This window comes from Aristolochia californica, unplaced genomic scaffold (genome assembly GCF_029961685.1).
Source record: "Aristolochia californica isolate CCGP_79_NKW_82.1479 unplaced genomic scaffold, dmAriCali1.0.hap1 SCAF_11, whole genome shotgun sequence".
In the NCBI taxonomy this organism is placed as follows: domain Eukaryota; kingdom Viridiplantae; phylum Streptophyta; class Magnoliopsida; order Piperales; family Aristolochiaceae; genus Aristolochia; species Aristolochia californica.
This window is the reverse complement of record NW_027181782.1, coordinates 3,866,659-3,891,427: the sequence shown is the minus strand read 5'-3', so window position 1 is coordinate 3,891,427 and position 24,769 is coordinate 3,866,659. Positions and strand designations below refer to the sequence as shown.

At 39.3% G+C, this 24,769-nt stretch overlaps 2 protein-coding genes across 3 annotated transcripts in view; one reads left to right on the top strand and one right to left on the bottom strand.

Moving 5' to 3' along the window:
* Positions 1–18,368, top strand: part of LOC137944182 (uncharacterized) — a 76,428-nt gene extending 58,060 nt beyond the window's left edge. For both annotated transcript variants that reach the window (XM_068789754.1, XM_068789753.1), the window contains exons 19-26: positions 150–275; positions 397–467; positions 1,903–1,965; positions 4,009–4,081; positions 10,752–10,871; positions 10,970–11,047; positions 17,790–17,840; positions 18,019–18,368. In XM_068789754.1, the coding sequence (XP_068645855.1) occupies positions 150–275; positions 397–467; positions 1,903–1,965; positions 4,009–4,081; positions 10,752–10,871; positions 10,970–11,047; positions 17,790–17,840; positions 18,019–18,132 (696 nt within the window). In that variant the 3' untranslated portion in view covers positions 18,133–18,368. The remainder of the gene's footprint in view (positions 1–149; positions 276–396; positions 468–1,902; positions 1,966–4,008; positions 4,082–10,751; positions 10,872–10,969; positions 11,048–17,789; positions 17,841–18,018) is intronic.
* Positions 18,369–20,792: 2,424 nt separating this feature from the next.
* LOC137944115 (serine carboxypeptidase-like 51) lies at positions 20,793–24,348 on the bottom strand. The gene is made up of 13 exons (XM_068789649.1): positions 24,128–24,348; positions 23,641–23,735; positions 23,452–23,559; positions 23,113–23,353; positions 22,945–22,988; positions 22,789–22,856; positions 22,581–22,686; positions 22,303–22,493; positions 22,151–22,220; positions 21,918–21,968; positions 21,776–21,828; positions 21,555–21,687; positions 20,793–21,349 (listed from the first exon to the last, which is right to left on the bottom strand). Exons 1-13 carry the CDS (start codon positions 24,255–24,257, stop codon positions 21,251–21,253), a joined length of 1,389 nt encoding a protein of 462 aa, XP_068645750.1. The 5' UTR covers positions 24,258–24,348; the 3' UTR covers positions 20,793–21,250.
* Positions 24,349–24,769: the final 421 nt, after the last annotated feature.

The window sequence follows — 24,769 nt, the reverse complement described above, 5'->3', positions numbered from 1 at the left end:
TGTTTCAGGGGTGCTCCTTTGATCTTATTGTTCATTCAACCTAACACCCAAAATTCTTATCATTTAGGGGCAAGAAACTAATGTTACTTCATCCAATGTATGTTTGTATGCAAGTTATTTGTGTATCTAATTATATTGCTTTCATGCAGGAAAGATGCGCTGGTGCTGAGACATTATCTCTTGTTGCTCAAATGCTCCAGAGATCTAAGACTCATATTTTGTCAATGCTTCTACAGAGTAACACTGCTATGGTTGAAGATTTTTATACTACTATGGTTTGTTCTTTTTCCTGATGATCGCGGTCCTTGTCACAGTAATAATTTTTAGATATTCTTATCATAATTCATTGTAACGTGTATGTTTGGAGTAAGGCAAACTGTTTTCCTACTGTTTCAGGTGGACACTGTACCTGATCTTGTAGAGCACATTCATAGGACAACTGCAAAAATACTTCTCCATATCAATGGGTAGGTTATCGTCCATCAGTTCAATTCCTGGTTTCAATTAATTAAAAAAAAAATTACACCTGCCACAGTTGATCTACAATCTAAACCAAATAGAGGTTATGTTTTCTGTGATCTTTTTTTTTTTTTTTTTTGAAATGATGCTGAATTTTATTAAGAGAGCTCAAACGAGCAGATTATAAGAGGGGAATCCTTCCCAAACAATGAGAGATTGTTAGGAGGTTCCGAATTTTGCCAATTTATCAGCCAAAGAATTGGCTGATCTAGGAACGAGGTTCCAATTACAATGAAGGGATGACACAATGTCAGCAATACAATCAGTGATTGGCCAGTGGCGCCAAGGGGGGGAGCTATCTTTTGAACACCAGCTGATGACAATCTTTGAGTCTCTTTCGTTAAGCAGCTTGCCATGAAGCCTCTCTTTAAAGATTTGGAGGCCGAATAGAAGAACACTTACTTTAACAGTATTTGAATCAGCAATACCCACCGGCCCAACATAGGATAGAATAGGGTCTCCACTACTGTCTCTGAAAATACCACTAGCTCTAGTCGGCCCAGGACAGCCTAAAGCACTGCCATCAAAATTGAGTTTGATGCAGTCGTAAGGGGGAGGATCCTAGGTGGCCATAACCAAATTCCTACAGGGCCCCGCCATATGCGCGATGAAACCCCAATTTTTCTGAAGGGAAGTACCTGATAGAGAAGCAAACTCCTTCCTAGAATGTAACCAACTCGATTGCCTGAGAAGTTGTATTATCCGAGGTGCTAGCCTTAGAGTTGAATCTCCTGTTATTTTGCTCGAGCCATAGGCACCATGGGACATGCACAAGGCATGGTAAGAGAATTATCTTGCCCAACCTAGGAAGGCGGATCCCCATAACCATCACATAGGTGCCGAAAAAGTTCTGACGTAGCCCCATTTGGAGACCAATCTTCTGAAATATCTTCATCCAGACTTGCCAAGAAAAATCACAATGTAAGAGAACATGCTGGACTGTCTCGTCGCATACACCACAAAGGGGACAAGTACGATCGGGGGCTGTGTGACCTCTTTTATGGAATTTTTTTGACTCATGTTTTGCAGTCAACCAACAGTCGTACTGATAGTTTAGTTACAGATCCTGTCCCCGTTTCCTTGTTGGTGTGTGAACTTCTCTCTCTACCCTAACTACTTCCTTCTAGTTTCTCTCAGTTTTCTCTCATCCCAGCCCTAAAGCTGCAATTTTGGTAACCATGTAACATCTTCTTGGAAGCTCCCTCCTGGAGTCTCCCTAGATCTCTCTCAGACTGCTCTATTTTCTCTGCACATTTTTATTACATTTCTCTTCTCTTGTCCATTTACTGCCCTCCACAAACCCTTAAGTGCATTTTTTTTCATTCATCAAATAATTCAAAACAATGAATCTCATGCTGTATCAAACTTGGTAAATTATTTCAGGTATGTGGACAGAATAGCGAATGCTAAGTGGGAGCTGAAAGACCTTGGACTAGAGCATAATGGGTTGGTATTCTGATTTTTCTTGTCTTTCTCGTGTTAATGTTTTTTTGTCTTATGCTATTCTACCATTCTCTTTTTCTTCCTTCGGAATTTGATTTTATAGTATTTGATAGTTGTTGTTGTTTAACATGTTCATGATGGCTCTATACAATTTTAAAGCCCATGGAGTTCTCACTGATTCAGTTTCGTAATTAGTCACTTTCCTTTTAATGAAATCTTTTACTATTGCTTCACAAAATGAATGTGCATCTTAAATAAATTGTTTAAAACTAGGCAGTAATTGTTATATTCATATAACACTTGTTTGAGGTTTCCCGGTTCGAGTTCTTGAAAATGCCACCGAAACCTGAAAATACAACCTTTGCTGGTCTGGCTGCACATACTGATTCAACCATTGCTGAACTTCTTACTGTCCTCAATGGGCTAAAAATTTTCCATAATAATTTTCATGGTCTGTTACATGTTGAGGGCGACTATAGCATTGTCATGCGCTGGTGTTCAGGGAAGAAGATACCTCCTTGGCATTACTGGCACACCGTCCTAGAAATTAAGGACCTTAGCCAAAACCATGTTGTACTTAGTCTTGTATTCAGTGCTTAGGGGTTTCCTCCAATGCCTTGTCATAAGGGGTCCACCTCCTGATTGTTTTCTTTTGCCTTTGGGCTTTGGAGTGAAAGTGTCTTCTCTCTCTCTCTCTCTCTCTCTCTCTCTCTCTCTCTCTCTCTATATATATATATATATATATATATATATATATGTATATATATAACACTTATTTGTATGTTGAACTTTATATCCTGGTGGCACTTGAGCCCAATACTTCACACTAGATACCCGTCCATGTGGTCACTGAACCAAAGATATAACATGCGATATAAAGTTCAGACTTGTTCATACTATTGAATGTTTATTTGGAGTGGAGTGTTCAATCCAGAAGCAGTGACTGAAACAAGAAATACTTTCTCTATCTCTAATCGTTTTACAATTAGAAGTTTGTGCAGTCAAGTCCTCTCTTTTCTCCCTTGATAATTTTTTTTGTTGCTTTTCTTGAAGAAACATCCTTGGCACATCACAGATGATCCATGTGCCTCAAACTTTATGGATCTTATGGATTATCAGTTCAACGAGTGGCTAATGACTAATTATGTGAAATTTCATAATTTCTATTACCAGCATTAAGTAGATTAGCTATTGTTTTCATGGCAAACAGTTATTGAGTATGTGCAGGAAAACTCTATTGTTTCACTTGATCCAAAAAAAAATCTAGTTCATGTAAACTAAAAATGGAAGATACTTAGGTATTCAATTGAGGCCTTGCAACTCCAGGTTTTCACCATTCAAAAATAAAAAAGAAGCCAGCTTCTTGGTGCATGTACTCTTTTATACTTTCTCTACTTCTCTGAATGAAACTTTCATAATCTGAAAAACAAAAGTTGGTCAAAAAAGATAATTAATATTGTTAAGGAATAGTTCCACATGGATTAGTGAATACAAAGATCTTGAGTTTATTAGTTGAGAAAGAGGTTTTCTAAGTTAGCTAGTCATTTTGGGACGGGCCTTGGACCCACCTTAACATGGTATTAGAACAGGTACTCTCATATGTGGGCTTACACCTAAACTATCCACTTGTAGAGCCACAAAAGAGGGTCTACACCTAAATTATCCACTTGTAGAGCTACAAAAGAGGGCCTACACATATCTTGAGTTTATTAGTTGAGAAAGAGATTTCCTAAGTTGGCTAGTCATTTTGGGATGGACCTTGGACTCAACTTAACAAATATCTATTTAATAGACTAGTTTGTTCGGCACTAAGGTCCATGTAGTAACCTTGATATGATTTTTCCACTGGGTACCTTTTTTGCAACTGGAATATATTAACCATATATCTCAATCTATCAATATGTTTGCTAGCAATTACATCTGAGATTTTGATACGATGCATATATTATTGATATCACTTGCATACTCTGTCACGAGGTAAAATTGTTATTTTTGTGTAGCTGTATGTAACATTTCTAGCCATTTTAATATTCTTATGTTAAACAGGTATGTTGATTTGTTGTTGGGAGAGTTTAAGCACTACAAAACAAGGCTAGCTCATAGTGGGATACAGAAGGAGGTAATATTAATTAAACTACTCTCTTCTAATAACGTCTCACCATTCAATGAAAAAGAGAGTTTGCTGGTGCAGTCTTTTAAGGAATTTCAACTTGCACAAGCATATACTTTACCCTTCTCTTTTGTCTAAGATCGTTTTGCCAATAAAATTTACTCTGTTTAAACCATCATTATAGTCCACTCATCTAGAGGCCATTCCTTGCACATACTCGAACTGAAAGGATCAGTATTCATTTAAAACAAAAGAACCTATCATTGTCAGAAGGGTTTGGGGCACTTTAACAATTGAAAGTCTGTTGTACCTATTTGAAGAAGCTTTATTCTGTTTTGAGGTTTTTCATAAAGAAATCATCTTTAAAAAATCATTTAAAGCAATCATCATTAAAAAAATAAACTGAAATCATTTTTAAAAAAAAATCTTGTGTAATATCATTAGGAAATTTTATTACTTAGGCCCTATTAGTGCCTTTTCCAGAAAATGATAGAAAATCATTTCTAACAAAAAAATCTGTTTCTAGGGGCATTAATGACCCTCTATTTTCTGGAAAAGGCTACCTGCCTAGAAATTTTATATAAAAAACGAGTTATTTTCCTAGGAGAGATTACCAGGCAGGAAAGATCGGAAAACACTTTCCTTGGAAAAGCATGGTCCGCTCCCGTGTTCCCCATCTTCTTCTTTTTCCTTATCCCCCTATCCCAGTCCTCACCTCTTCCACTGTTTTTTGTGCCCCACTTGTCAGTTGACACACCCCTTCCCTCATCACTCACCATGACAAATGAAAAAAGAGGGGGGGTTGTGGGTGAGTGGGTGGCGCCGGCCTTCTCTCCACTTCTTCCTCTGTGGTAGGGGCTTCAATGTCTTTTTTAAAAATAAAGAAAATATAAATATATAACATAAAAAAATATATTGTTAAGTTATAATTTATATGAATTTTAAATTATTTTAATTGTTAAAATACAACTTAAATTAGTTATGAATGTTTTATATTTATTATTTTTTGTTATGCATAGTGTTATAAGACCTGGACCAAATCGATTGGTTGGACTGACTTGAATTAGAACCAATCCCTTTATCTGGGTTATGGGTTTGTAAGACCTGGCGAGAGGGAAAAACCTGACTGACATAGCTAGGTTTGTGGGTTAAACCAATGTCCCATGTAACCCACATGACGTGAAAGGGGGGAGGGGACTTGTTGATCGAGGGAATTTTCTTCGCTTGATTTTTATTTTTTAAAAGTCTGTTGACATCATTAAGGCATCAGCATCAATTGGTCACCACACTGGGTCAAGTTTTATATATTTTATATTTTACTGCTATTTATTGTATTATTCAAGCAGGAATGGGGTGGTAGGATGGGAGTTGGATTTTCTAAAACCCAACCCCGACCTGACCTAACTTGTTAACATCACTATATTGGGACCCTAAATATCCGAAACTCTTTCCGTTTCATAACTTGAAACAAGACATGGTCTATCTAATTCAAGTTGATTTTTTCCAAGATAAAGGGTCTAATTAATTTTATGGCATAACCTTTATTACCCGACTCCAAAGTTAAGTGGATCAGTGATACAAGATACACAACATTATTTTTCTAGTATACCAATAACTACAAAGGAAATCTTTATCAAAAAAAAAAAAAAATACAAAGGAAATCTTAAAATTTTTTTTTAGGTAATTACCTAATAAGGTACTAATAAGATTTTATATTATAAATTTATTGAAAGTTGTTGAAGAAACATCAGGCAAAGAAGACTTTTAGTATTAAACTTCTATTTATAGTGGAGTTGTTTAATTGTTCCAAGATTTATCTTTTTAGAGTTGTACTTTGCGTGTAACTAGGATATGGGTAGTTAAATTTTACTCAAATTTGAGGATATTTTGGCTATTCCTTTGGCAGCCGCTAACCTCATTGAGCTCCCCTTTTCTAGTCGAGAAATTGAGAAAGCAGCTTTGGACCGTGCTCCGTGCCTGGGTGGATTTAATGAAAAATTCTACCAGCACTGTTGGCCCTTCATTGGTGAAGACATTGCTCACATGGTCTACTCATTCTACCATCATGGCATCACTTACAAGACTATTAGAGCTTCCTTCATTGCCCTTATTCCCAAGAAAGATGGGGCAAAGCTTCCTTCGGATTTCCGGCCTATCAATCTCATCACCAACACCTATAAGGTGATAGCTCGACTCCTCGCTAACCACCTCGGAGCCGTTCTTTTGGTGGCCATACATCAGGGGCAGAGTGCTTTCCTCAAAGGGAGGAATATTTTGGACTCGACAATGGCTTGTCACGAGCTCCTCCACCATTTCAAAGCATTGAAGCTCCCCAAGTTTATTCTCAAGCTAGACTTTGAGAAGGCTTTTGACAGAGTTAATTGGAAGCTGTTGGATATTCTCCTAGGGAGGATGGGATTCGGCGAAAAGTGGTGGTTCTGGATTCAAAGTTGCATCTCTTCAGCCAGTTACTCAGTTCTTCTTAATTTTTTTTTTTGAAAAAATGTATATATTAACAGAGAAAATTAAAAAGGAGATAGGAGCAAATCCTTAACAACAAGAGATTGAATGGTTGCTACCGTCTTGGGAAGTACATCTACTGCTGCATTTGCTGATCTCGGAATGTGAGACCAAAAACAAGAAAATTGAGAAACAATTTCAAGAATCTCCCTAAAAGAGTTCCAATGGCGCCACGGGGGAGATGATGCATACTCGCACCAACCAATTACCACCTTTGAGTCTCCTTTAATGTGAAGAGGGCCCCTACAATTGTCTCTGAAAACGCAAAGCCCAATGAGGAGGCCTTGGAGCTCAGCCGACGTTGAATCAGCAATGCCTAACAGGCCAGCATATGAGAAGCGCTGGGTTTCAGAGGGATCCGAGATAACTCCCCCAAAGCTAGCTATCTCGGGATTGCCAAGAGAGAAATTGTCAAAATTCAACTTTAGGAAACCATGCTCTGGGGGGGTCCATTCTTGCATAACTGGGGCCCTAGATGCAAACCTTATTTTTGCCATTGTGCTCCAGTTGTCGCAGATAGAGAAACCCACATAGGAGGAAATGCATGGGGGTCGTGAGGGAAGAGACCTTTTCGGGTTTCCTTTAACCTCTGGAGTTGCCGTTTCAAAGCCCTCGGCTGGAGAAACCCCCACCAACACTCAAAAGGGAAGTGCCACTCTCGGTGTCTACCCCTAAACCCATCCAATCCAGATCCTTTGCCGGTGAGCTGCCACGGCTCTACTTCAAAGGCACGACGACGACAACTTTTCTCTAGTGAAGGATGACAATGGGCCTTGGATGAAGGCAAGAAGCAGAAATTCGGAGAAAAAAGGAAAAAGGAAGGTTTTGGAATCATCGTGGATATGCGATGATTCAGAGATATCGCAGGAACTAAAGCCAGACCAAATCGAAAAGGTATTTCGTCTAACCCTCAAAAATGGGATGAAAAGATCCTTCATCTTGGTTCCAATGGTGGCGGCTTCGGATTTCCTCCGATGTCTCAAGGAGGGTGAAACGACTACAACTCTAAGACTCCGTGAAATATGGGTTAGAGATATCTCTTTCTCCCTCTTTGTTTTCAGTAAGAAGGGGATATTGGAGATAAAAATCATCCAGAGGGGAATGCGTGTAATCGTCACTGGGGAGGATTTTGTTTGGATTGAGGCTTCCTTCGGGGAGCTTAGTATTTTGTGTCCGCCGGAGAACCGCCGACGCCGGAAGGGATGCTCCTTTTCCGAGTTCAAGGACTAGTCTCCATACTATGTCAACACACAGTCAACTCAGCAAGGTGACTCAAACTCGGACGAGTCAACTTCATTACCGAGTTCTGACTTGGAATCTGCTTCAAATTCAAATTCGAATTCACATGCGAGTTTTCAAGGTACGCCCCTTCTGTCCCAGACCCGACTATCGAGACTATGCCCTCGGTAGTTTCAAATTCAAATTTAAACACCAATTTTTAGAGGGATAAAGCAAGAGCCATGTCAGACCTCCCATCCACCCCTCCCTTCCTGAACCCCAATGTTGAAGATACACATTTATCCACAACATTTTTTCAAAGCTCGTAAAAAAACTTTCCTTTTCATGTACCCCTCCGTCAGAATTCCTCTCCCATTGTGCCTTACTGAACTCCAATGTGGCTTCATCCTCTACTTCCTTTCCCCTTTTTTCAAATTTTCAGATCAGCCCTCTCACAAATCTTCTATCATACTCAGTTCTTCTTAATGGGACAGTATGTGGGTATTTTGGGGATCCCTTGGTATCCATCAGGGAGACCCCCTATCCCCCTTGTTCTTCAATGTGGTAGCAAAGTACCTTTCCTCCTTGATTTACTCGGCCAAAGATTTAGGGTGACTCCTCCCTACGATTGATTCCGAGGCTATTGATATTCCGATCCTCCAGTTTGCAGATGACACCATTTGCTTTGGTGTGGGCACCATGGATCAGATTAAAAAGTTGAGTCCTTGGCTTATTCCAGTTGATTTCTTGGCAGAGTATTAATTGGAAGAAAACCACCCTTCTTGGATACCACGTAGATGGCACAATGCTTTGAGGTATGGCTGGTTACTTGGGGTGTGTGATAGAGAACATGCCAGCTACATATTTGGGTCTTCCCCCCTTTGACTCTCAGCCTACGGGGGTGCTTTGGTCCCTCCCCTCATTGAGAAGTTCGAGAAGAGGTTGGTCGCTTAGTGGGGCACACTTCTATCCTCAGCGGGTCGACTTACCTTGCTAAAGTCATGCTTGGCGGTGCTGGCCAAATTACCTCTTATCCTTCATGCAGTGTCCGGCTTCGGTTTGCTCCAAGATTGATGCCATTCACCGGCGCTTTCTCTGGAGAGGCTCCGAAGACACTTTCAGATATCATCTGGTTAGTTGGAAGGAGATTTGTCTACCTCAGACCAGGGGTGGTTTAGGCATCCGGCTTACGAAGGATATGAATAATGCCCTCCTGCTTAAGTGGATTTGGAATCTCAATTCCAAGCACAACAATTTGTGGAGGAATATGGTGAGGTTCTATCTTCAGTTTCCCGACCACTGGTGGAGAGAGGGCGGAGCTCCTTGCCACTTATCTCCGATTTGGAAATCCGTATACAAGCTGCTTCCCACCTTCAAGGCTGCGACCTCCTTTTATCTAGGGAATGGGAGGATTCTCCTCTTTTGGTTAGATGAGTGGTTCAGCCCCCGCCCCCTCTCGGAGGACTACCCGGGGCTATCCAGGATCACTATGGACGTTACTTGCTCGGTGTTTGACACATGGAGCAATTAGTCATGAAGTCTTCTATTCCTTCGGGGATTGAATGATGAGGAAACTCTAGATTTTTGCTCTCTTCTATCCAGTCTCAACAACATCACTATCCAAGAGCATATGCCTGATAAATTGATATGGAAGCCTAGAACCAACAATATCAGTGGCCTCAGCTTATTCTCACATCAGAGAGGATGATCCCGGCCTGCCTGAGCACAAGGCAAATCTTTCTTGGAAGCTCTATGTGCCTAGCATGATAAAATTCTTCATATGGACAACCATTAGAGAGCAGATCCTCACTACAAACAACCTCCATAAGAGAGGCTTTACAACTCCTAATCGCACTTGCCTTCTCTGTGGCATGTTCAACATGTTCTTCTTCACTGCGGTTTCTCTTGGCAAGTCTAGATGGTGATCTTCCAGAAAGTTGGTATTCAAGTGGGGCTTCATCAGGACTTATTCGACACTTGCCAGATGGTGCTGAGAACTCACCTGCCTAGAATTGGCAAGTTGCTCCTCTCAGCTTGCCTAGCTCACATTCTGTGGTGCCTGTGGCTTGAGCGCAACAACCGGAGATTCAACTCCAAATCCAGCACCGCCTCTTGCGCAGTGGGTATGATTTCTAGTTGGTTGCACACTAGGAAGGAATTTTTCTCTCTGGCAGGTATGTCTCTTCGTGGGAATTGTAGTCTGCTGGCTCATATGGCGGGTCCCAGAAGATGCCAGCCATGGCAGTTTGGGAACCTCCCCCTAGCGACTGCATCAAGGTAAATTTCAATGAAAGTGCTTTGGAATGTCTCGGGCCGGCGGGTGCGCGAGGAGTCTTCAGGGATTGCAGTGGAGAGATCTTTCTCTCATATGCAGGGCCAGTTGGTATCGCCGACTCCAACATTGTTGAAGTGAGTGCCCTCCACTATGGGCTGAAATTTTCAAAGACCGACTCCACGGGAAACTGCTAATTGAAGGGCATTCCAAAGTCGTCATCAGTTGGTCCTCCAGCTCAAGCTCTCCACTTGGCGCCAATGACCATCATTTCTTGTATTGCTGACATTGTGTCCACAATTTATTGTACATGGAATCACATTCTTAGATCAGCCAACTCCTTGGCTGATAGGTTAGCTAAATTTGGAACGTCCCAGCAATCTCTTAATGTTTGGGACAGTTTCCCCTCCTTGTAATCTTGCTCTTCCGAGCCTATTAATATAACTCTAACATCATTTCAAAAAAAAAAAAACTCAGATTCTATGTATTCTGTCTTATTATAAATAGAAACTAGTGTATTCAATTATAACAATTAATGAATTATCTTCTTCTCCAGAAATTCAACAAAAGTAATAACATGGAAAGTTTTTCTAGCTTACCTAGAATATACATTTCCAACCAGGGCACTAATGGGGTTTTATAATGGCTATTTTTCCTTTGTCCAATTAGGTACAAGACCTCCTCATAGAATATGGACTCGAAAATGTTGCAGAAGTTCTGGTCGAAGGCTTGTCACGTGTGAAGAGGTGCACAGATGAGGGACGAGCTCTGATGTCCCTAGATCTTCAGGTTCTCTTTGAAAAATAGCTAACAACTTGCTACTGTTAAGTATATGTTTCTAGCATTTTGGACCTCTGTAAGAAAAATCTTATCTGCATTTCTATCAGGTCTTAATTAATGGACTACAGCATTTTGTTTCAATAAATGTGAAGCCAAAGATGCAAGTAGTGGACACTTTTGTCAAGGTAAATGACTTTTAGCTGTAACTTCTCTGGCATGGGCATCTTTGATAGTTAAAGGTTTTATCTACACTATTATCACTTCTCAGAGTGTTTTTGATTGATTTTGTGAGCTAGCATGGGAAAAATGTTATCTTGCTGTACTATTAACTAGCACTAAATTTGACATGCAATTCTGTATTTTTGTGTGTGTTTAGTTTGCCACTCTTTGCTACTCTTCCTTTATGTAGAGTTGTACCTGACAATCCCTATCTGATATGTCATGTGAGGTTTATGCAAAAACTTTGAATGAAATATTTGTTACTATTTGAAAAATTTGTGATTTGGGGAGAAAATAGAAGAGGAAAATGAGTTATGGAGGAGGAGCAGCTTTGTTGCCTTGAAATCCAAGCCAGAAAGGCCTTCCAGCTTCTTTATAGTCTAGGGTTTAAGTGAAAATTTACAAAAGAACAAAAATGCCCCTCAATACTCAAAATTACATATCTCCTAAAATACATGTCTAAATTGAATGAAAATTTAACAAGAGATAAAATAAGACATTCTCTATCTAATAGCCATACTAAGAGAAAAAATGTAATGTGGAAATATGAGAAATGACCAAAATACCCCTGGATTTGTATTTTAACACTCCCCCTCAAGCTGGAGAGTAGATATCAAACAATCCCAACTTGTCACTAATGGATACATATTAACATCTTGTTTGGTAAATATATCTCCCAACTGATTTGAAGGCTTTACATAATGAGTTACCACCTTCCCTTGCATAACTGTGTTTCTAATAAAGTGGCAGTCAACCTCTATATGTTTCGTTCTTTCATGGAATACAGGGTTGCTGGCAATAAAAATGGTTGACTGGTTATCAAAATTCATAACCATATGGTCAAGTAACGTAAAACCAAACTCAAGAAGCATAGACTTAATAATAAGCTCACTACCTGTATGAGCTATTGCTCGATACTCGGCCTCTGCTTTGGATGTAGCCACAATTGTCTGTTTCTTATTTTTCCAGCTTACCAGGTTACCTCCAACAAAACAACAGTAGCTTGACTTTGAACGTCTATCTATCTTACACCCAACATAATTGGCATCAGGATACCCAAGTACATCAACTTTTTCATTCTGAGTATACAGAAGACCTTTTCCAGGTGCACCTTTCTGAGGGTTTTCTGAGGGTTTTCCATGAATTGGCTCACGACTCCCACAACAAATGAGATATCCGGCCTAGTAATTGTAGCATAGATCAATTAACCTACTAACCTTCAGTTTTGAGTTTTATCCTCGAGTGTAGGACCCTAGGTGTCATATAGATTATGATTAACTTCCATGTGGCTGTCTATGGGTTTATCACCTAATAAACCATACTTCTGTAACATATCCAATATATATTTTCTCTTGAGAAAAAACAATATCTCGTTTGCTATGAGCAACTTCAATGCCAAGGAAATACTTGAGAAAGCTCAAATCCTTTGTCTGAAAATGTGTGGCCAAATATTGTTTAACTTTTGTAATACCATCAAGATCATCTCCAAATAACACAATATCATCTACATAGACAACCAAAACCACCATACCAGTCTTCCTTTTAAGTAGGAACATAGAATGACCACAATGGCTCCTATAGAACCCAAACTGTAGTACCACATCACTAAACTTTTCAAACCAGGCATGTGGACTCTGTTTAAGTTCATAAATAGCTTTCTGCAACTTACACACCTTTCTTGTCGCCCCCTAAGCAACATACCCTGGAGGTTGCTCCATAAACACTTCCTCATGTAGATCACCATATAGAAAGACATTCTTCACATCGAGCTGAAAGAGAGGCCAACCCTTATTAACAACCACAAATATTAAGATATGTACCGAAGTAAGTCAGGCCAAAGGAAAAAATATTTAAAAGACATCAACTCCAAAAGTTGGCGTATACCCCTTCGCTACCAGCCGAGCTTTGTACCTTTCAATATAGCCATCAACATTATATTTAATAGTATAAACCTAACGACACCCACAATAGTTGCTCCTGCAGGTGGATCACATAAACGCCATGTTCCCTGAGACACCAAAGCACTCACTCATCATCCATAGCTTGTTTCCATTCTAGAGAGCACAAGGCTTCTTGCATTGAACGAGGTATATGGGAAGTAGACAATGACATAACAAAGGACTTGAAGGATGGGGACAAAAAATGAAGAAGACATATTTGGATAACAGATGAGAAGTACAAGATCGTTTACCTTTTCATAAACTAATAGGCAGGTCCAAACTTTCTCTCCCAATTCAAGCCATCTATGATTATCTTCCAAGAAACAAAATGTCAAGAGATGACAGATGTCATTGCCAAGGAGATCTGGTCGTGCCCCTCAATTAAGTGGGTGGTGGTAAATGCTATTGACCACTCTGGAGGGATCTTTGTAGCTTTGGACATGGCGAAATTCAATTCTCTTAATGTCATTGATGGTCGTTTCTCCTTGGGTATCCAAATTAAAGATCTCTCCTTCGGCAGAATCTGGTGTGTAGGCGGCGTGTATGGTCTGAACAGGTATAGGGAGCGAAGCCTATTTTGGGATGAGCTCAGTGCGCTTCAACAGAATTGGACCCTCCCATGGATATTTGTGGGGAATTTCAATGCAATCAGATACTATCATGAGAAAAAGCCTCCATCAACCAGAATTTCTGCCTCAATGCGAGGCTTATCGGACTTCATTAGCGGATGTGGTTTGGAAGAGATTCCTCTCTCTGGAAAGAACTACACTTGGACAAACGGCCAGTAGCAACTTATCCTATCAAAATTGGATCGTTTCCTGGCATGTCATGATTGGATGCTGCTGTTTGGGAATTTGGGAATGTTACTGGATGAGTTCTCAATAAGGTAGGGTCTGATCATTGGCCTATCATGTTGACCACAGTTTTTGAAAAATGGGAGCACTCTCCTTTTCGTTTCGAAAACTCATGGTTGATGAAGGATAATTTTGAAGCTCTTATTGATGGTTGGTGGGCTGAAGGGTCTAGCATTGGTAGAAGGGTGTGGGCCTTCCCCCTAAGGCTGAGATTCATAAAAGGAAAAATAAAGGAGTGGGCTTCTAGTCATCATGCTTCTTTGGGTAACGAGAAGGCCTCCCTACTCTCTTAGATCGTGGCCCTGGACCTGGTGAAGGAACAAAGGTACCTAACTTCTGTCGAGTTTTCTTCCAGAATTTCTCTAAATTCTAAGCTCAATACCATTTTGCATCAAGAAAAGATCCGTTGGAAGCAAAGAGCCAGATTCAAATGGCTGAAGGAGGGGGATGCAAACATTAAATTTTTTCACACTGTTGCCTCGGCAAAGAGGAGATCCAACCGAATTACCTCATTATGCATCAATAATGTGGTAACGTCATGTCAGACCTCGATTACTAATGAGTTGATTAAGTTCTTTACAGATCTATATTCGGAGGAGTGCCCTAATTGACCGAAGTTTCAACACATAAACTTCTCTCGAATCTCTCTAGCAGCCGCTTCACTGATTGAGTCCCCCTTCTCTTATGAAGAAATTGAGCGGGCAGTTTTTTGGAATCGGAACTATAGATGGAGCCAGAAAGATCAAAGTAGTTTTGGGTCTTTTTGAATTAACATCTGGGCAGAAAATTAATTGGGGAAAAACCTCCCTCATCGGATTCAATGTTGGCCCTGAGCTTCTTGCAGATATGGCAAATTTATTTGGTTGTTCAACTACTAGTCTCCCAGTAGCGTACCTTGGCCTCCCTCTCTTCAATGGGCGTATATCCCAAAGTCTATGGTACCCGGTGGTCGAAAAAATGGAGTCCCGTTTAGCAACTTGGAAGGGGCGTCTCCTCAGTAAAGTTGGTAGGCTAATCTTCCTTAAATCTTGTATTGCGGGCATCCCAAACTATGCTTTGTCCTTTATGCCTTGCCCCTCTTCTGTATGTAAAGCCATGGATAAGATGAAAAGAAGGTTTCTTTGGAGGGGATCAAGTAATACTTTTAAATATCACCTGGTCAGATGGGATGAAGTTTGTCTACCAAAGAGATTGGGTATTCGGAAAACAAAAGAAACGAACCCAAGCTTTGCTCTTTAAACGTTTATGGAAGTTCAACACTAATTCTTCTAATCTATGGAAGGATATGCTTTGTCCTTTATGCCTTGCCCCTCTTTTGTATGTAAAGCCATGGATAAGATGAAAAGAAGGTTTCTTTGGAGGGGATCAAGTAATACTTTTAAATATCACCTGGTCAGATGGGATGAAGTTTGTCTACCAAAGAGATTGGGTATTCGGAAAACAAAAGAAACGAACCAAGCTTTGCTCTTTAAACGTTTATGGAAGTTCAACACTAATTCTTCTAATCTATGGAAGGATATGGTTCGTGCCAAGCTAGGTTGGAGCTCTCCATGGTGGATGTCTGGTGGAAATCAGAGAGGACTGCCCTCAATATGGAGATCACTGTTCCCATTGCTCCAGAAATTTTCCTTAGCAATTCGATTCTATGTCGGAAATGGTCGGTCGCTTAAATTTTGGGATGATTTGTGGACAGGGCAAGAGCCATTGCCGAATTCCTTCAAGAATCTATTCTTTTCTACACAGAAGGATGTCAGTTGCTGATGCTTTTGAGGGGGGGGCTGAACCTACACCCTCAAAGGGGCCTGTCAGACTCAGAGGCCTTGGAAGCGAGTAGTTTATTGGACTCTTTGAATTCTGTCAGAATGAGACCTTTCGACGCAGACAAGCTTATTTGGTGGCTTGACAAAAGCGGCAAATTTTCAATTTCATCTGCATACAGTTACATTAATGGCCGGGATTTGACGCAAAGGGAGCATGATATTCACTTTGTATGGCGTCTTTGCGCACCTCCAAAGATAAAATTCTTCATGTGGAGCGCTTGCCTAAGTAAGATTCTCACGAGTGATGTGCTTAGTAGAAGGGGCCACCCAGCTATCGACCCCCTCTGTCCTCTTTGCAGCACTGAAGTAGAAACTGTCAGTCATATTCTTCTACATTGCTCCTTTGCATGGTATGTGTGGACCTCTGTTCTAGGCAAGATGGGGTTGCAATTCTGTATATCAGCTGATTTGATCTCCTTCAGCAAGTCGATCGTTGGCCTCCCCCTCCCTAGTCTCGGAAAAGTGATGATATCCACCTGTGCCAGTTTCATACCATGGGGGCTATGGAATGAACACAACCGAAGGCGGTTCGATGCTAAAAGTGAATCGGAAGTAAGAGTGGCGGATAAGGTGTTGGGGAAAATACCCTCTTGGCTTATAACTAAGAAGGTTTTTTCCTCCTTCAAAGGAACCTCTATCCGTGAAAATTGGAATATTTTGGCAAAGATGCACTTTGGGATCAAGGCTCTAGCAATGCAAAAGTGGACCCCCCGGAAGCTCGATACCTCAAGTTGAATTTTGATGGCTCTTCTCTCGGCAATCCAGGGATTGCTGGTTTTGGGGGAGTTATTTCGGATCCATCTGGCAATCAATGTTTCTCTTATGCCGGTTTGTTAGACATTTTTTATTCTACATCGGCTGAGCTCTATGGCCTACTCAATGGGCTTCGCATTTTCAGAGGCAACTGCAGTGGTCCCATTCACATTGAAGGAGACTCGAAGGTTGTCATTGGATGGTGTGAACGTGCTTCTCCTTCACCGTGGCGCCATTGGGACATCTTTCGGGAGATTTTAGATATTACCTCATTTCACTCTTGTATTTCGTCTCACATTTTGAGATCTGCAAATTCGGCTGCAGATGTGTTAGCCAAGTAGGGAGCGTCCCTGTAATCTCTGGTTGTGAGGGATCTGCTTCCTCTTGCTTTGTAATTTTTCTTGTTTATATATATAAATACATCTTTATCAAAAAAAAAAAAAAAGGCTATAAATCCCAATAGGCATTCGGTTAAGAGTAGTGTCCATTAACCAATAAGTTATGGCAGGCAAAAAAAGGAAAAATTGAGTTTTTATCCTACCAGTCTAAATTTCTTGGAAGAACATTCAATGCAGTTGCTGAAGAAGTAGAAAGAAGCCACAAAATTGAAGACATCTGCTCAAGATTGACATTACTGCTCTGATACTGTGTGAAAGAAGTGATTTGAGGAAGAAAAAAGAGAGGGAGAAGTGGAAAAAGAGAAGAGAAAGGAAGCAACCTTGGCAGCGTTGGAGTTTCATGCCAGAAAAGCACGAGCTCCTCTCTTTTATTTGGGGTTTAAGTGAATAATTACATAAAAGACAAAAATGCCCTTATTTACAAACACTGACATAACTCCTATAATACACCTATGTTTTTAATGAAATTTGAAACATAAGAATATGAAGATATTACCTAGCTAACAGACATAAGCTAAGATAAAACATAATATAAAAAATAACCAAAATACCCCTGAACTGGTATTTTAACAGTTTGTATATAAACGTTTCCTTTTAATTTTATTGCATTTAGATGGATGCATGGCAGAAGTACAATTCACAATTAGACGTGAACACAATAAAAGAGCATTAGTAGTTGCATCCATGGATTTGAAGTTAAGAGAGAGCCGTATAAAATGGTCTGAGCATATTCTAATGGCCCTATTTGTAGTTCACTGTCGAAGAGAGTTGTGGGGAGGTAGTACTGCCAACTAATGGAGCATCGATGAAGATCTTGTTACCTAAACTATTCATGGATCACTACCAACTTTCTCCGAATATGCCCTAAGAAGTTTAGTATGATATATTGTCCTGTAATTTAAAGATACAAACCTGAATGCCTTCCTTTTTTTGCTTGTATCAGGCATACTATCTTCCAGAAACAGAGTACGTGTATTGGGCGCGCTCTCACCCGGTAAGAAAAATAATCTGCTTCACAGCTACTGTGTTTTTGTAAAAACAGTAGTACAGGGAGGATATTAGCTGTCCACTTTTGGTTTTGGATGAGCATGATGCTCTTTTCTTTTAAGTTCTACTTCTAGGTGGCATGTAATCTGGAGTACTACTGAGCTCCCAATAACATCTCTCTGCAGGAATATACCAAAAATCAAATAATTGGGCTGGTTAATCTTGTTGCTGCAATGAAAAGTTGGAAAAGAAAGACAAGGTTGGAAGTGCTGGAAAGGATTGAAACTGGCAACATGTAAAAGTATACTGTTCGTGGGTCAGTATTTCGTGATAAAAATGCATCCAGCTTTTCTTATTCTAAAGATAAACTTTCCCCTAATTAGTTGTATAGTAGACAGCAGAAAAATAAAAGTTGTATATCGGTTATTATTTTCATTGGCATCATTTCCGGCTGTATTTGTTTTTTTCTGCTGTAAATGATATTTTACGCAGGGCACATTTGTGTATATCAAGATCACAGTAATTTACTAAACGAGTGTGCAACAATGCTGATCTTCCTTTAACCTCTTAACTGTGTTTCCTGCGAATTTTTTTATTTGGAACGTTGACCTCCCAAGCTTTTTATTTTTATTTTTTATATCATGGACTGAGGATCAGAGCACTTAAGAAGAAGATCACTTGGAAAAAGGGGAAGGAAGAGTGAATTTGAATTCTAAAGTGATCTACTTTCTTTAGAAAATATACAAACATATTCTGGGTCGACTGTTGGTTTCATATAGCAAATCAGCAGTCATTATGTTTTGTGGCTAGGGGTGTCAATGATTTTGATTATCTAAGTCTTAAATCAAAATCAAATCCTTATTTGCCTTATTAAATATCTAATAAGCATCCAATAAGCTATTGGATCTTTTAGAGGATTTGTATTCGATATCTATTACACTTGATGATTGTTATTGGATATCCAATGAGGACCTGATATGGAAACCATTAAATTTTAACAATGTAAATTATAAGAGTGATTATATATAATTTAAATTTAAATAAATTATCATGAAAAATTGGGTAACAAAAAGAAGCAAGTGAAATCATATATAAGTTACTGAAACTTACTCTCCCCACATTAGTGGAAGAGTGGAATTATACAATAGTACACTGGCATAAAGCATGGTCGATCAATATATATAGGCCTAGTAAATCATCTATGTAGAACTTAAAAAGCATGATCGATCATCATCTGTAGTATGATCAATTTTACAAAATACTATGTAACCAGTTTCATAAAGCATGATCGATCAATTTAAATGGGCCAATCTACCAATAAGTTTTTTGAAAGGTTGCAAACTCATTGATTGATGCTTGATCAATCAACAAGCTTGGAGAACCTAAAAAATATAGTTGTTATATATGGTTAATCAATCATTATCTTTTTGTTGATCGATTAATACTTTTTGCAATTTTTTTGAAACGGGTAGAAAATGGCTAGTTTGGCTGGGAAAAATAAGCCCCCAAACTCGTAGAGAAAAATAAAGTGAGCTTATATTGGCATACAAACCCCCGAAGCATTTTTTTGTGTTTCAAATTCTGATTTTCATATTCAAATAAGAGAAAAACTCCAGATTATCCAAATATTCCAATCTCTCTTCACATTATTTGCATTCATAGTTCCACCAAACTCCATACACTTCATTTTATGTGCTTAAAGATTTGAAAGATTGGATTCACTAAGAGAATAGCTATCTCTCCAAAAGAAAGTTGTAAGTTTGATTTTATTTTATTAAAGGTTATCTAGTTCCTTAAAGCTAGAAAAACTTGTTATTCTAGAGCCTAGAATCTAGAAAGGGAGGGTCTTATTAGAGTCAAAACCTAGTTTGTATTGAACCCTTAGGGAGAGATTAAATTGTGTTATTGGGTATTACATTTGGCTTTAAGAGAGCCAAAATCTCTTTTTATATTTCAACTAATATAGCATATTAGTGAAATTTTCTTGAGCAAGGGTTCTTTGGTTGTGATTACCATTGGGGGAACTTCGATAACAAAAAATATTTGCCTCTTTGTGGTTGAATGCATGTGCTTCCATTTTGTTTATCTATTTGCTTTTGATATCAATAGAAGAACTTAACTTTTATTTTGTATCTAAATTCACCCACTTCTTGAGATGTCACCTAGGGCAACATTGAATAGATTTATCAATATTTGAAACAACTCTAAAAAATTTCAACAGCACATCCTCTAGACTTGAATTCTTATAGTGGTTCACAATCACTATTTTGAATTGTTAGTCCACTCCTAAGGAGTCCTTGCCTTGGAATTCAAACTTCTACTATTAATTGTCAAATGACATTTCCAACTTTGACCCAAAAAGGTTCAATTACAACACTTACCCAAATACCTTGGGACTTATGGTCAACAGCTTTAGGTACAAACACCTAGACCTAAAAGGAATTTACATTACAACTCAATCCATCTAGCCCAATTAACTTATGAGTAAGGGTTACTTGTTTTAACAACAAAACTCACAAATGATTTTTTTCCAAGAGATTCGTGGCTCTCTCAACTAAAAATTTCTCCTTGGTTCAATTATTTTGTTTAATTACACCCTTGCCACCTTTATGAGAAAACCATTAAATTACATCATTTGCCACCTCCTTGACGTGGGTAAGGTATTAACCTTAATGTCACTTTGAGATGTCTTCCAACAACATTGATTGGGGTTTTTTAGTTGGTTTCCCAAATCTTTCAGATTTTTTTACTGGTAGAAAATCATATGGAAATTGCAAATTGAAATAGTTTCATTTGACTAAAATTCTCTCCTTGGTTCAGAAATTTTTATATAAAAACTTCCAGGAGATATGTCTTTCTAGTTTCCAAGAAAAGGAGAGAACACTAATACTCACTGAAAATAGATCTCCACATGTAAAACCTAGCATATCTTTAAAAGGACACTAACAAACCCTTAATTTCTTCACTTTTTTATACATTTTGCGATTTGCTTGTGGCTTTTCTTTATTTGCACCTTCAGCCACATTTTTCCTCACCTGACATCGAATGGGAATTTTTTTTATCCTCTATCAGATACAACTAGTTCGACCTTTCCCAACTATTTTCCATTCTTTCTCAACTCGATAGACTTGTCTCAGATAAAAACTACTGAAAAAATATAAAATCAAACTCTTTCTATATGACATCAGCACTTTCAAAATCAAGACAGATTTCTCGATACTCATTAGAACTTAGGAAGTATCATCCACAGAGAGACATCCATCTAAACCTTGTCATCATCTTGCCTCTTCTGGACATTCAAATTTGATTATCCAATAATGAACCAAAAGAATCAAATAAATTATAAATCTAATACATTTATTTATCTCTTTAACTTATTATATCAGTAGAATGCCGTATCCAAATCTGGTCAAACCTTCACATCCTGTATTTACTTCCTCTGCGGCTGGAATGAGCAGGAGATTGGGTGATTTCACCCACCATCTTTAAAGCCACGCAAGGCTGATCCACAGGAACCTGATCATGAAGTTAATGTTAGGAATTTTTGGGTACTTTTTGTTCATGTTCACTTCTTATGCCATATTTATGAGATACGACAATGACAAGAAACCAGCTGCTATCAACACACTGGCTTTTTGGCAATCCTAAATGTAGTCTTAAAGTCATTGAATGCCCGACTTGCCAGCTTTAATGCGACAGTAGCAGTAGAAAAATTACTTACAAAATGCCCTGCACCGAGAATCCAGTAGAAATTAAGGTTTCTGTAAGACTTCCTGAAAGCTTTTGTTTCTCCTCTACTCTCACAAAAGAGAGGTGTGCGACTGGAGTCTGTAAATTTTTGTAGCCCTTCCCACCTAAAGAAAAAGAAGAGGGCTTGTAAATTGAAGTACATAGTTAAAAGTTTGTTGCTAATGGCATGTAAAATTATGAACAGAACTTTACTTGAGCTTTTCCATCCATGCTTCAGTTCCCTTAGTTGCACATATGACATCAACCTGTAAATAGCCAAATAAATGACGTTTTCTGTATCAGATAAAATAGATAAATGACTCTCGCAGGATCCAAAAAGAATCCAATTTTTTACCTGTCCATTGTATATAGTCACATTTACTCCTTTTGATAAGAGCTCATCAACCTGCACATACATAGAACAGACACAGCAACCTTCTCAGGAAATAATGAATCAGAAGCCTTACGAAACCACTTTGCAAAGGAAACAATGGTCAGTAACCTCTCATGTTTTTTAAAGATGGAACAGGGCTTCTCCTCAGCAGAGAGTTTTTTTTTTTTTTTTCTCTATTAAAATAGTAGGTTTACCTCTTTAATTCTTGGTTTCATGAAATCATTTTCTAAGCCAGTGAAAACAAGATCCGTTTGCCCTCCCCATCTGTGCGTTGTAATCAATCACAAACTTCAGAAGATTGAATCTTTAAGTGGTCAATTATCTTGCACAGAGAAAACAGACACACCTTACATCCTTTGGGATAATCTCTAACTTCTCCCTAATTACGCCATTCATGATACTGCCCAGGTCGCCAGCTGAGGAAACCTTTGAACTCAGATACCTTGAGTACTTCCTCATTACAACTAAATTTGACACCTCCATGGCAGTGGAAGAAAGTGGGTCACGTTCTGAATCCAACAAAAAATTATAAAAATCCTGCAGCATAAAAAACAAGTATATTCTCTCAGGACCGCACTACCATCAAATTCAAAAAAAACTAAAATGAAGTACAGGGGTCTCTACCACAAAGTTACTACTGCCCAAAATCACATCCTCGAGGTCACTCCATGTATCTGTTGCCTCTCCATACTGGCCATTTTTGAGTTGCTGCCTGATCTTCAAAGCCAAACTGCTCAATGAAATAGATATGTTGTAAACCCTAGAATGAATAATCCAAAGAAAAAGTATTGTTTTACTAAAAAAATTAATTGGAAATAGAACAGCCTCAGACCTGTTTGATTTTTCAAGTCCATTGCTATCGAGTCGGGATACATCTCTGAGGAGAGGCCCCCAGGAGAACTGCATTCCGAAGTAGTACTCTTAGGTAAACTCATCTTAGAAACTAGGTACATGAATTGAAACATTTTGGACTACAAAAAACCATTACCACAAAATCCTCTGGTGAAATCCAACTATCTCCCAGCGCAATCCCTATCATTATAGAAAACCAGATCATTACTCAAAACTCCCCTTCTATCAAATTTTTAGCTCATATTATAAACAGCACTGATTCAGAATTTAACATGTAATTTCTGTATCCAAAAAGCTAAAATACCTCCAAGTTTCAGCTTCAATTTTCCGTCCTCAACAGCTTTTAGAACCGATAAACCAGTTGTCACAGCATATTTCCCTCCGTACGACTCAGCTATTAGGAACAAACGCCTGTTCTGAAGGCTCTCTTTATTATTGAAGAGCTCAGTCAGCAACGTAGTCAAATCAGTTGCTGCTTCTTCATCAGTTTTCACCACCAAGCTTTCATCCTCCACATAACTAAATCCTGTTCCCACCGGATTATCCTACATTAAGAGTACATTCCAGCTTTCTCATCATTTACCCTAGTTAACGAATGTAAAATCAAGAAATAGAGCAAAAACAGAGAAGAAATCAAATTTACCACAAACAACAGATCAGCTTTCTGCAACCATGTCGAATTTCGGGGCTTCAAATCCGTGTCCAATGGTCCTATTTCTTGAAAATTCCCAATCCCCACTCCTGAACCTCCCTACATTATTTCCAGATTATTCGATTCCACAAAATAAAAAATAAAAAAAATATAACTGATCGACAGGCTTAGGAATCTTACTGGGCCTCCTTGCAGCCAGAGTACTACGGGCCATTCGCTCGCTGGTAAGCCTTCTCTTTGTGGGCTCCGATACAACCACCAGAACATGTGGGCCTCTACATTTCAGATACAACAGAAACATCAGATCTATTCGGATCTTTCTAGACACCAACCGTATCCGTTAAGAAACCCGTTTACTGGCGGCTCGGTCAGTTAAAAAATATCGGAACCCGACTCTAACCAGCGGTTCAGTATCATAAACTTATCATCACAAAAACCCAGCGATGGCGACCAGCGAACCCGTTGGTTCGCGACACTCGGCTACCGCCTATTCAGATACTGGAAAAAAATCAGTCCCGTCTTAGGAGAGAAGTCAAGACACGCCAACGTCTCTCCAAAGCATTCCGCGATCGAAAATGCAGCAGCAGACATGATCGAAATCCCGGTAATCAACACGCCGCAGATATTCGAAAGTGATAAAAGGAAACGAAAATTAATCCAGGCTTACTCGGTCGAACTTCAACGTATCCCCACTCTTCCGATCCGTCTGCAGTTCCGGCAGCCGCAGCGAACTCCGTTTCCCTGACACAGAGAACCGCCAGCACGACGAAAACCCACAGCAGAGACGACCTCTCCATCGGAAATGAAGAGGGTAGAGAGAGACTCAGAAGTCCGGGTTATAATTCTGTGGCGTTATTGGAAGCTCCGCCCTTAATCCGTCCGCATCCGCAAAACAGAAAGAGAAAGGCTACGAACAGAAAGAGAAAAAAACGGAAAGGATGACGAAACTGAGAAAGACGAAACTATCTAAATAGGGCGTGACTGGAACTGACGGAGAGGATTCGTGGAGAGGAAGGAGTTTAAAAGGGGAATGAGAGAAAAAGGACTCTTTTGCCTGTGAATCTTCTGGGGTTTGGTGGACGTATTTATTTGTATAATATTCTTTCCCGCAGAGTTTACGTGGGGGAGGATGGCTCAAGAATTAACTATGTTCCAAGGATTTATTGTTTCAGTAACAGGAGAAAGGAAGGTTGCGTGCGGCGATGGGCACGGAGTGGCCGAAGAACAAAAGGACATGGCTTTGGAAAGTCCTCTTATTAATTTTTCGAATATCTACTGCCTGCTATCTGCAGGCGAAGCGGATGAACTA